The 13,099-nt window shown below is 42.3% G+C and overlaps 1 protein-coding gene across 18 annotated transcripts in view; it reads left to right on the top strand.

Moving 5' to 3' along the window:
- Nucleotides 1-4,371: 4,371 nt before the first annotated feature.
- Nucleotides 4,372-13,099, top strand: part of MEIS2 (Meis homeobox 2) — a 203,460-nt gene continuing 194,732 nt past the window's right edge. For 14 of the 18 annotated variants that reach the window (XM_006132700.3, XM_006132698.3, XM_075927029.1 and 11 more), the window contains exons 1-6: nucleotides 4,372-4,988; nucleotides 5,927-6,159; nucleotides 7,536-7,677; nucleotides 8,220-8,270; nucleotides 8,999-9,049; nucleotides 9,919-10,068. In XM_006132700.3, coding sequence (XP_006132762.1) covers nucleotides 4,977-4,988; nucleotides 5,927-6,159; nucleotides 7,536-7,677; nucleotides 8,220-8,270; nucleotides 8,999-9,049; nucleotides 9,919-10,068 — 639 coding nt within the window. In that variant the 5' untranslated portion in view covers nucleotides 4,372-4,976. Of the gene's footprint in view, nucleotides 4,989-5,078; nucleotides 5,426-5,926; nucleotides 6,160-7,535; nucleotides 7,678-8,219; nucleotides 8,271-8,998; nucleotides 9,050-9,918; nucleotides 10,069-13,099 lie in introns of those variants that run through there. The other 4 variants (XM_075927026.1, XM_075927032.1, XM_006132704.4 and 1 more) reach the window with 2 other exon arrangements.

Raw genomic sequence — 13,099 nt, 5'->3', positions numbered from 1 at the left:
AACAGTGACTAAAGTTATAAACACTATTAAGGTTCAAACCATTTGTCCCCTTTAGCAAGGCGTCAATTGTTTTAGCAAAGGTAGGAAAGCTAAAAGGATTTTCAAAATTTAATAAACCAGATTAACAATATGTACTCTCCAGTGTTAGGGACCCCAAAGTCAACTACCTAAAATATCTATTAAACCCACATGACTGCCTATAGGAAGTAGAATAGGATTTCCGAACACTAAACAGTGATTTCGTGAAAGCATAGCCTGTTTCCCCAAACTTTCTATTTGCAACAAAATATGGCACTGTGCATAAAAGCAGTGGTCTAGATAAACAATGGAACATCCTTCTTACGGCTAAAATATTACCTGTTGTGCAAGTCCGGTTTTGCAGGGGCTCTCAGAAATAGAGGCAGATCTCAAAGCCAGCAAAAGCCTAAAGATGCCACACTTCGGAAAGGCTGATTGAAAACAGACTCTTTAAGTTTTAGAAGATGTTTCTCTCTCACTCCCTCCAAGAGTTAAGAAGCCGATTTGGGAGTTTGAAGGAAATAGGTTTCAGCGTCCATATTTGTTCTGGTGCACTTGTAAAATGCGATTTGAAGAGGATCTTTAGCCCTCTGATTGTCTTTGCATTGTTTTTCTTGAAACGGATCTTTTGCCCTTAATGAATCCCCACACAGCTGGACAGCTCCTTCTCGGACACTGAGAGCTCTAACCCCAAACTGACCCCAATTTGACACCACAAGATGAAATTTTACCGCCTGTTAAAACCATTTCCAGCCTCGGCAAAAGGAGCTAGCTGTTGACGGAGATGCACTTCCACACCGGACACCTAATTTCTCTTTGGACTTTGGTCTGACCTGCAAAAAAACAAATGATGCGTCTCTCTCATACTTTTCACGGGAACAGCCTTTGTAGTGTGTGCACCCGAAATTGGAAATCAGCCAATTTAATCTCCCAAAATTACTGATTTTTTAAAAGTACTCCACCATGCGGGAGGGAACCCCCCCCCCCCCCACACACACACCCCAACTCAAGAGTGCTGTTGCTTCTGTTTCTTACATTTAGACCTAAACCTGAATATATCAAATATTTTGGGGCATTACATTTAGATCTTCTAATGGCTCTGTAGCGCTTTAAACTGCTTTAAATTAAACTGCTTTAATCTACTGGGACAGTGGGAAAAGATCCCATCATTCTTCAACCCTGTGCATTAAAAAATGACACAACGGGGAGCATGAAAATCCTTTAGCTGACCACATGAAATTTCACTTTCTATCATCTTAAAATAATTTTTAAAAGTTGCTCCTGCTTCTAAATGGCACCCCCACACCAGAGCTAGCCAGCTCAAGGGCTTTAGTTTAAAATGAAAATTGTGAAAAGAATAGAGCTTGGTGCTGCAAAAATCTGTTTTGCTGCTTTTGTAGCTATATGTATGTTGCTCTCTAGCAATTCTTTAGTCTGGAGAATAGAAATCCACATTGAATAGTATGAAAATCTGGCATGTGAAAAAACGAAGTATAAAATAATGATACAATTAATAAAGCGCGCTCTTTGTAAATCAAGTGGTGTAGAAACTTCCTTTTTCGAAGGAAACGGATAAACTTTCATCACAATACATATAGCCTGGAATCAGAACAAATCCACTGAAGACTTCAGTGGAACTAGATTACTTTTATACAGCTATACTACAGTGAAAGACCCTCTCATACACTCGGAACCTATATGAAATGAGACACACGGCTGAATTCATACTGTCTCTATTAGAAAATAAGTTGAAAAGCTACACATCTAAAAATATAGCCCAGCACTTTAGGTGTTTTGGAGGTACCTTGGTCAAATGATTCCGGTGAAGTTTAGGAATTTGGCACCTTTCTAGGAAGCGAAAAAAAGCAAATACCATTCATCAATGACTAGATCTCTTAAAAAATCTGTTAGAAAAGTACAGCTGTAAAACTAGGAAAGGATTTGCATAACCTACTGCTCTGTAGGTCTCCGTGCACCCAAAGGATTAGCCAAGTATTCATTACCATGAATATGTTGAATTGCGTTACCGATTTATACGACAGAGTATAAAATACTGCACAACAAGAGCAGCTCTTTCCCTGCAAAATGAATCGACTTAACCACTTCTGGAAAGAGATCTACATACTAAGGGCTGTTTACTCACCTTTCTTTATAGTCCCGTGAAAGTCAATCACAGAATATCGGTTGCTTTTAGGGCTAGCTTTAATCTTGGAGGAGATCCGCTAGGGGGGAAAAAAAACCACTGGTTTGCTCTTCGGCTTCTGACGATTTTTAAGCCGGGTGCAAGTCTAACTAAAAGTACCGGAGTGACTTTGCTCCATATTGCTCTCATATTTGTAAATACAGTCTGCTCTGCAGGGCTCACCCCTATCAGAACTCGTAGGAATGCCCACTGGCGTTTGTCAGCCCTACACACTATCTTTCTTTATATGTGAGGGCTGATTTCCCGCAGACATCATTGTTATGATGGCTCATTTAATCAAACTGTTTAATTGCTCCGGTAATCACTATCATCATCACAGGTACTCAATCATTCATCATTTTCGAGGGGTTTATTGACCTCTGGAGCTCATTCTCTATGCCCATTAAAATCTAGCCAAATTTCTATAATTACCCTTTGGGTTTTTTATTCATTTAGTTAGCTAGTTAGTTTAAAAAAAATCTTAAGAAAACAATAATAAACAATCCCTAACTGACTCAAATGCATTTTTGCGATGTATGTTTAAAAGCCATCTATGTATCAGGCCACATTCACAACTGGGAACATAATCATTGATAAATCCCACTATTAACGGGATAGTCTGTTTTAGATTTTATGTGCAGGGAACCGTGAACGAGAAAGGGTTGGGGGGGGGGGGGGAGGAAGAGAGGACAAAAGTGCAGCAATCGATAGTTTGACCATCGCTCCGCCCCTAAATTTCAAGCATCCTTCATGATTGATGATCTTGGGTAGCTTTGGTAATTGACTGCTCTGAGGTAAGGCATGCTTTAGTTCCTGCAGTGATTGGGCGAGAGAAGTGTGTGTGTGTGTGTGTGTGTGTGTGTGTGTGAGAGAGAGAGAGAGTGTGTGTGTGTAAAAAAAGTTCATTGGGTGCTCCAGGGGGGTGCACCAGCTCACTTAATTTGCTAAATAACCCTACTGTAATTAGCACTACCATTAGAAGGCATTACCGAGTTAATACTTCAGCATACATTCCCCAAATACAACAGAGATATAGAGCAAGTCCAGCAACATACACACAGACATACGTACATGCATACATACATACGAGACCCAATGACATGCTCAAATTGAACCTGCAAACAAAATCTGCATAACATTTGGGCTTCTCATACAAGAGTGACTATGATTTTTGTTTTAAAGCCTCTTTTAAAGACTGAAAACCCCATCACAAAACTAAAGGGATGTCCTTCCTTCCCCTTCTTCCCCCCGTCCCCCTCCCCCGCACATCACAACTGCAGTTGATAGAAGCGAACACTTAATGAAGAACAATGCCAGATATAGTTGGAATGAGGTGTTCTCTTCAGGTCCTGGAAAATTAATTTGTCAACAGCGTAAGGAATTCACACAAGTAAAGAAACCACACTTTAAACATCACATTCTGGCAGAGACGCAGTACTTGGGAAAAGCAAAGCTTGTTTCCTATGGAAGATCAACTTTATATGCCTCTTTACGTTTTAACTGTCGATTCCCACAGACTTGCATACCGTCCGCGACTACCGTGGTATCTGAAGATAAAAACAATGTTAACAATATGCTAAACAGCGCGGTAAAGCAGTATAGATTTCGCTGGTAAAATAATCTAGTGAAAACCAAACCAGGTCTAGGCTCCTATCGTACTTTTCTTCTTGCTTTCTGCAGTTTTCCCTCTTCCCCTCTCTCTCAAACACACACACTTTCTCTCTCTTCCTCCTCCTCCTCCTGTGTCTCCCTCTTTCTCACACACTCCCTCTTTCCTATATGAAAAGGAAGGTTGATTTGCTATGGGTATGATCTGTGGTATGGCTCCCCCCATGTGGCGTTGAAGCAGTCCTGATTACATACTCTGCATATCACAGGCTTTATTCGCTCGCTCGCTCGCGCGCGCTCTCTCTCCCTGTGCTCTCCTCTCCCTCTCCCCTCTCCCTTGTATGTGTCTCTGTTGTAGGACTGGCTATGGCCACCACTACTTCCGGGTTCCGTCATTTCATTCTCCCGCCGATCAGCGCTGCAAAACTGAGCCTCTTCTATAAGCCAGCCAGCAGCCAACCTGCCAACACTTACTGACACTCACTCATCTCAGAGAGAGAGACAAAATACCTACCAGGAAAAAAAGAGAGAGAGAGAGAAAGGGGGAAGTCCAGGTTTCGCAAACTATTCAATTTTTCTTCGCATCTTTCCCCACCCCCCTTCCTAGTACTTAAAAAAAAACCTATAGCGATCCTAAAAGGCACAACCCAAACGCGGAGTTACTGGAAGAAGAAACCGGGGTTAAAAAGATTCCTCCTCTCTTCTTCATCATCATCAACCATCATTCATTCACTACCTTGACATTCCCTGGCTTTGATTGACAGCTGGAGTGGCAAAAAGCCATGAGACACGACAGTTTGGTTACATGTGGGTTGCTGACGGGCCGATCGTAACCTTCAGTTTGGGGGCTTGACAATTTTTTTTATTTTTTTATTTTTTTTTTTTTTGCTTAGAGAAAGAAAAAAGGAAAAGAGAGAGAGAGAAAGAAAAAGGAAAGAGTGAGAGAAAGAAAAAAGAAGAAATACACAAACATCGTGGTTCTTGGCTGATTATTTTTTATTATTGTTGTCATTATTACTATTATTATTGACCCAAACGGGAGAATAAGAGAAGTCTATAAGTGGGTTGCCAAAAAAAAAAGGAATCTTCTTCATTGTAAATCACTTTCTTTTCTGGACTGGGATATTAAATATACGACACATCCAGGAGTTTATTGGAGCGCAGACTGATGGCGCAAAGGGTAGGTTTAAATCTCCAACACTTACCTATATATAAATCCTCTCTTAAGAGGGGCCTGTCCGATTTGCTCTCCTCTGTTGCTGATGATGATGGCGGCCAGTATTAAAAAATAGCAGCAAAAATTATTCACCAGCTTTGCGTGTGTGTGTGTGTGCGCGCGTGTGTCTCACTCTCTCACTCTCTCTGTGTGTCTCTGCAATTGTTCCACGCTTTTTTCCTCTCCAGCTTTTCCCCCAGCAGCGCGATTTCCCTGCTACTCTAGCTGCTCAGTAGCACGGGTTTCACAAGGGGAGGCTGGCTGCTGCTGCTGCCGCTGCCGCTGCCGCTGCTGCTGCCTGGGATATATATACACATATATCTACACACACATACATTGCTGCTTGTTTTGTCTCTGACTTTGACAAGGACAAGGGGAATTGCTACTAAATAATGTTTCTGGTAACTTTCAGATTATTTCCACCCCTCCCCCCCATGCACCCTTCCTCCTCCTCTCCTCTTCCCAGTGTTTAGTTCTTTATTTATTTATTGGCTTTTGAGTCTGTTTATTCATTTATTTCTGCTCTTTGCCTTCTCATTCAGAGTAACTCGAGTTTCTCCTTCATTTCCTTCCTTTTCATCCCAGTTTCCTTGTTAGGGTTTCTTCTTCCTTGATTGAAGCAGACCTCTTCCCCCCCCCCCCCGTACCCCTTTCCCTCCTCACACGGCCCCCTCCCTCCCTACCCTGGCTAGCTTCTTCTCTTTTATTTTATTTTATTTCATTTTTATAACTCTCCCTCCGTTGTGGCTGCTCTGTTTGGTTTTGCTGTGTTGTGTCTGTCTGGGTGCTTTACTCTCTTCTGACTTTTGTTGTTGTTGTTTGTTTTTTGTTTTGTTTTTTTTCCTCCTCCTTTCTACTCTCTCTCTCTCTCTCTTTCTCTCTCTCGGTCCATTTTTTGACAGTACGATGAGCTGCCCCATTACGGCGGGATGGACGGAGTAGGGGTGCCGGCTTCCATGTACGGAGACCCTCACGCTCCACGGCCGATCCCCCCGGTTCACCACTTGAACCACGGGCCGCCGCTACATGCCAGCCAGCACTATGGAGCCCACGCCCCGCACCCCAATGTCATGCCGGCCAGCATGGGATCGGCTGTCAACGACGCCTTGAAGCGGGACAAGGATGCGATCTACGGGTAGGTACATCCAGGGCAACCCGGGCGCCATAGCCCGGCTTGCAGCTTGTGTGTTTTGGCCCTGGAGAAGGAGGCAGGGGCAGGGTGAGAGAGCGAGAGGAGGCTGGAGAGGTTGGAGGGGTAACTCTGGCTAAAGTCTGCTTTAGAGAAAAGGACTTGGTAGGCACGGCTAAGAAGGGTTTTAGGAGAAACAAAAAAAAATTACTGTTGTGCAGGGAAACCTCTGGTGTGTCTTTTAATTAGCAGTACTACTAATAATTAATAAAAAAATTAAAGTGTAATTACATAGGAGGGAAGTAAAGTACCTACAGGCATCAGAAAATACACCCTTACACATAACAATTGTTTTTCTTTTTTTATTTCACACCCGGAGAGGCACAAGTTAGGAGTTGAGACAGAGTGGGTGGATAACACGGTACTGAATTTTAGCTGAAGCTGTGTTGTTCTGGTTGACCAAGATGCCATAATAACACTCCTCCAGCACTGTAAATAAAGAGGTAGTCAAATCGCGGAAGACAGAGTAATAATCAAGGGGCTCACTTCTAAAGGGGGAAAAATGGAGGCAGTGAGATGAGCTTCCCTGTTTAGAAAGGAAAAAATACAACCCCCAAACCAAAACAACAGCAAAATCTCCCAGCCCTGTGCCAATGCAGTGCTTGGGGGAATGACACAGATTCCTTTCAGTGCAGTAAATTACCCCAAAAGAAGAGCTAGTAACCTCTGTGACATAAGAAGGGCCCCCGCTCAGAGCCACAAAAGGGTGAAATAGGCAAACACACACTTACTACTTAACACAGATATTTTTCATGACTACTCCAATTATGGGAAAATATTTCTAGAAGTGTTTCTCCCTCTCCCCCCCCCCCCCCCCCCATCCAGCTCAGTTATCTAGACAGCTGGTATTTTACTTGGGTGTGCTTGCTAAGCCAGGAAACTTTACCACATTTTAGCTAGCAGTCTCCTTTAAAAATAATAAAGAAAAAAAACCCAAATACGAAGTCGTTCGAACAGTTTGCGTAACAGTGTTTCTCATTTTAGGTTATAGCTTGGGGGCAGGGATGGGATTGTCCTGGTTTCGTATTATTTAAAGCTGTGGCTAAAAGTGTAAGATTCACAGCTGAGCTCCCGTGATGTGTGCATGCGTTTGTTTTCTTCTGTGCTTAGGTTATTTTTGTCTCTGGTCTGTGGGATCCAACAGTGGATGCGGTTTGGGATTTTACATTTTTTAAATATTTTGTGAAGTTGTAACTTGCATTTGCTCTGTTTGAAGGCATTGTGGAGGGCTGCAGGGTGTAGTGTTTGTGTGGATATACTTGTTGATTAGAGCTCTTCTTTCTTGCCTCCCCCCCCCTTCTTTGTGTGTCACTGCCCGGTAGGCACCCGTTGTTCCCCCTCTTAGCGCTGGTCTTTGAGAAGTGCGAGCTGGCGACCTGCACTCCCCGGGAGCCTGGTGTGGCCGGCGGGGATGTCTGCTCCTCGGACTCTTTCAACGAGGACATCGCGGTCTTCGCTAAACAGGTCCAACACTTTTTCACAGCCCCCCGATCCCGATTTCCCCATCCACACACATAGACAGACACACAAGCCACCTATTACCTCACTTTCAGAAAGAGAGAGAGAGGAGGCGGCTCCGGGCTGTTAATTCTGCCCTGGAAGTCGGGGTGGAGGTGTGGGGTGGAAAATGTGCTCTGCCATCGATCCGAATTGGCCTCAACCGAAAAAGAGCCGGTTCTAGACTGTTTACACTAGTTCACCAACTCCTGGCTCCCCCCCAGACCCTCATCCCCACCAAGCCAGTCCCTGTGAGAGGCTTTTTAGCCAGACACTCAACCCGAGAAATACAAGAGTTCCAAAGGAGAGGGCTCTGAGAGGCACCGGGCTGGCCGCAGTTCAGACTCTTTTTCACATACACTGTTATTTCGCGGAGTGTATTCATATTTTAATCTGGCCCGGGCGTATTTCTCCTCGCTAGTTTGTCACACGTTTTTGCTGCAAGTGACTGGCTTTACAGGGCTTTGAAGCGGGGCTGTAATTCACACTGCCTGTCCTACTTCTCGCAGGTCCGCGCTGAAAAGCCACTTTTTTCTTCAAACCCAGAGTTGGACAATTTGGTAAGGCTTCTACATTTGCCCCCCTTCCTCCAGTTTGTCCCATTAATGATGAGCACCTTGCTAAAAACATGAAGGGATCATTATAAGTGAGGAGGCTGGGGGCGGCCGCAAGTTACAGGTTCAGCTATCCAGGGTTTGGGGGGGGGGGACAGGGGAAGAGAAAGATTTAAAAAAAACCCTGCATCCGAGAGGCTTCAAAGAGCTTCCCCTTTAAAGTGAACCAGTGTCCCAATGCATTGCAAAGCTGTGTTTAAAGCCCCGGGAAGCGACAGGGAAGGAAATAACTAAAAAGAGAGAGCGAGCTGGAGATTTCTAGCGCAATTCTTTTGCTAATGCGGCTGATTTCAATAGTAAAAGTGCCCAAAGCTGCTTGTAAAGGAGATGCCAAACGGTGCATTTTGAGCGTTTCCCTTTTTTCTTTCTTTTAAGGTGTGTGCGTGGTTGGGTGCTGTGTGGAACCCCAGAAATAAATACTGGGGAGAGGGAGGGAGATTTCTCTAGCTCCCAGTGCAACGCGAATCCCCGCTCCTCAAATCCACGTTATAAAAATCCAGTGCTGGGGGTTAAAGTTGATCAAAATTGCTCAGGCGTGACCAATGAGCTAAAAACCTGGCTAATGAGTGTGCGCCCTGACAAGCCCCTTCTCTGCCCATTGGGGCTCGCAGCTATGCGCAGACCCCAGTGCGTCCCTTCTCACAAATAACTCCTTGCTCAAAACTTTCTTGCAGATGATCCAAGCAATACAAGTACTAAGGTTTCATCTGTTGGAATTAGAAAAGGTAAGACCCAGGGTGCTGGGGACTGTGGATCCTACTCTCGTTATCTCTTCTTCTCCCCCCCCCCCCCCCCTCCGGTTTGGTTGCAGACACTTGTGAACCGGGCAAAAGACTAGAGGGGAAAGCCAGAGCGATACTGTAATCTGGACCGTAAGGAGCATGTGGCATTCGATAAACATGTGAAGTCCAGCCCGGCGTTTCTTTTTCATTGCAATTCGAATCGGGTCCTTGAAAAATAGTTGAACCCCTTTACATTCACCCTACTCTTTCTTTCAGTGGGTGCGATTTCGCGGATTCGGGTTATTTCTTACAGAATTAAATAACCTCTGCTCTAATCCAGATCCGATCGCCATATTCATCTGAGCATTAGCTGTTGTGATTAAGCAAGAGGTGGCGGTTCCTCTGGGGAGTAGCTATGTTTTGAGATCAAACTGGGATCTTTTCAAACCATAAGAGCACTTATTTATTTTTACAAGGCCTGGAAATACATACAGCTCTAGCCCCACTTCAAACAGATCCCCTCTCCTATGTTAACAACTCTACCTGGCTGAACTGTATATGCTCCAACGATATTGCCTTGGTCCACTTTCCAATGTTTTGATGTTATCAACAAATCGGGGTTTCATCTATATACTAGACTGAGCCCAGTCTCTCGCTCTGTCTCTGTCTCTCTTTCTGTGTCTCTCTCTAACTTGTTGCTGCGGCAAGTCTCTAGAGAATAATATGTGCCGCAACAATTTCTCTATTGTTTCCTTGCCTTCCACTATTATGCCCCTTAATTAGAGTTACTCGTGGAATAGATCACAGAGTTGCTCTTGCTACGAAAAAAAAAGTTGCAATTCGATATTTTGTCTTCCTTTTTCCTCCCCCAGGTCCACGAGTTGTGCGATAATTTTTGCCATCGGTACATTAGCTGTTTGAAAGGAAAAATGCCAATAGATCTAGTTATTGACGAAAGGGATGGCAGCTCCAAATCTGACCATGAAGAACTCTCAGGATCTTCCACAAATTTAGCCGACCATGTAAGTCAACTTGATCCCTTTATAGCATGTTTAAAGAGACTAACCTGCTTAGAAGGCTCCTTTTTTAGCCAGTGTCTCTCTCTGCTCCCTGCCCCCATTCCCCTGCGAGATTTAAAGTTCTTACAGTTGACTCTCCCTCCCCGCTTTCTCAGTCTATCTGTAGCATAGGGAGTTTGCTTATGATTTGTTAAGTTTCCTCCTGATCTGGGCGACTTGCAGCGATAGCGAATTATCTATGTGATCTGGTGATCGGTGCTTTTTCTGCTTTGCCATCCCTGTAATCAATTCGGCAATGCAGGAAAACAGTGTCGAGAAAGTTAGGGACTAAAGTTTGGTGACTCCCCCCCCCCCCCTTTGTGCAGATGACAAGTGATGAGAATTATTGGCAGTTTCACCTTTCATTAAGAAAAGGGTTAACACATTGAAGTTTCCAATGCATTTGCTTGATAGCAACTTATTGTCAGAATATGGACTTATTGCCAAGTGCCTGAAGCATCTTCATAATAAAAGACAGTAACCTTGATGAACCAATTATTAACAATGTATTACAGAAAGCTGGAGAGAATTATGATTGAGTAACCGTAGGTTAGTGGTTGATTTTAACACTTTAGTAGTTGGTGAGTTATTGTTATGTGTGTTGGTTTAAACCGTGGTGCTTATGTTAGGAAGAATGGCTTTACTTCTCTGGTTTGTGTTTTGGAGCAGATCTTGTAATGCTTTAGGATGTGTATATACAAATAAATAGACATTTGGAGAGGGAAAATGAAAGAAAAGATTGCAGCTGGTAGAGGAGAAAAGGGAACAAAATAGCTATTATTAAAAAGAGTGGGTGTGAACTATAGTTTATTTATAGGAATGCATCCCTGGAGAGAAAGGGGTTTACACAGTTTTAGGTTCATTTGAACTCATAATCTAAATGATACATCTAATATTTTAGCGACTGAAGTATGCATTTAATGCCTGGTGTGTTTTAACAGTGTTCTGCACAGGCACCTACCTGTCTTGTCTTGTGTAGTAAGAAAAGTAGATTTAAATTAATAGATAATCTGATTCCTATGAGTTTTTTAAATTTGAAAATATGTTGTTTGCACCTTTAATAATTATATTTGAGTGGTATCGAGGGTCATGGTAAGAAATAAAAAATATATATTTAAAAAAAAGTCTTTAATGCTTGAAGTTCCAGGACACTGGAAATGGTTTCTGTATTCCAGGGTTTAGCTTTCAATTCTTCATTAGCATTTGGTAAACCTTGTGGGGCTAGATTCTTATGACAGTATGCATTTTAAACTTATTATTTTCAAAGAAAAATGTATGCAGCAGTTACTGAAAGTTTCTCTGCTTATCAGTTATCTCATCTGTAGATAATAGAGTCTATGAGGCATGACAGTAGTTTTAAAATATCTGTTTTATAGCATTTTCAACCCTAAATTTGTATGCACAAGCATTATGGGACCAGTAGAAAAGAAATTTAAATGAATGGCAACCTGAAAGATATAGGCTCATTCTGTCTAATTCAGAGCAATACAAAAACCCTACATCTTTTTTCCAGTACAGTTTCTTTACAAGAGTGTGTTTCAAGTGGAAGTGTAGAAATGGAGCATGCTGATGTTTATATTGAAGAGATTAGATAAACTAGCCTGTTTAGGGTTCTGGCAGATGGCGAATGCTCAAGCCAATTTGCAGTACTCTATTATAATATTTAAATTCACACACAATGATAGGACAAGGTTGGAAGGGGTTAGCATTTTGATAATTTGATAACTATTATCTTCACTAAGAAGAATCTCCTGTTGTTTTTGTGGCCCAAAAAACAAACTCAAGTAAATATGACAACCCATTTATCTTGCACCCTTTAGGGTTTACCACTTCATTGGGTATTATAATTTAAAGCCTTTTATTTCCTGGAGATTTGAGCTATAACATTTTTTACTTTAGCCCCCTGCTATTTGTTTTGAAAGGAAGCAATAATTTGTGCAACCAGAACACCAACTGGGAAATGAAGAGTTGTATCATAGTTACATTTTATTCATGCGTTTTGGGAAATGTGTCTCCTTATTGGATTTTTTAAAAAATGTTCGCTTGTTTTCCTAAGAAAACTTTGCACACACACACACACACACACACACACACACACACACACACACACACACACTTTTGACAGGGCTACAATAAGGAGTGTTTATACGGTGCTGTTCTACATTAAGGAGTAATACACCTCTATTTATACAGAAGGAAAACCTTTTCTAATTGTCAGTATGCAAATACCAGAATAAAAATTGAACTGTTCTTTTGTGTGCATCTACCTAAAAAAATGAAATAGTTCAAGCATGCAAATTTGTCCAATTTGACTCTCCAGGTTTATTTTTTCATTTGGTTTGATATGCATATTTAATACATTGCCTCAGGCTAGATCTCATTTGGTGAAAATTGGTGTGGGGTGTTGATGATCCCCTTCAGAAGGACAGAGACAGCATGTTGTTTCCTCTGTTTTATCTGTTGGCCCACTGTTCTGATCCAGGGATCTTCCTCTTGGTTTTATTTGCACATGAAATACTAGAAGCATTTCAACTGATTGGCTATGAATAATGACAGCTAAAAAGAAGTGTAGTTTAATTTGTTGTATGCCAAGGTTTCTCTTGTGGAGGTGACAGTATGTGACAGCTGTTTGACACCCCCAAAATTCATACACCTCTCTTCTTATTAAGTGGTATCAAGATACATTGTGTGTGTGTGTGTGTGTGTGTGTGTTTTATGTGTATGTGTAGGTTAGGTGGTGATGGCAGCAGTATATTAGGTACTAATGTAACTCTCAATATTATTCCTTTTGCCAGACTTGAAAATACAGCTGAAGGAAAGTAACTAAAAGAAATACGAGACTAGCCAATATTTACCGTGTGACTTCTGCAAGTGGGATATTCAGAGGCTGTATATTTCCCTTCTAGATTGCCACTGTTGTGATATTTATATAACTTAATTAGGGGAGGGAGGGAAATAAGAACAGGGAAGAAATCATTGATCTTTGCAAAAGCAA

Source organism: Pelodiscus sinensis, chromosome 4 (genome assembly GCF_049634645.1).
Source record: "Pelodiscus sinensis isolate JC-2024 chromosome 4, ASM4963464v1, whole genome shotgun sequence".
In the NCBI taxonomy this organism is placed as follows: domain Eukaryota; kingdom Metazoa; phylum Chordata; order Testudines; family Trionychidae; genus Pelodiscus; species Pelodiscus sinensis.
Note: the sequence above shows the minus strand (reverse complement) of the source record. Positions and strands in the feature narration are given on the sequence as shown.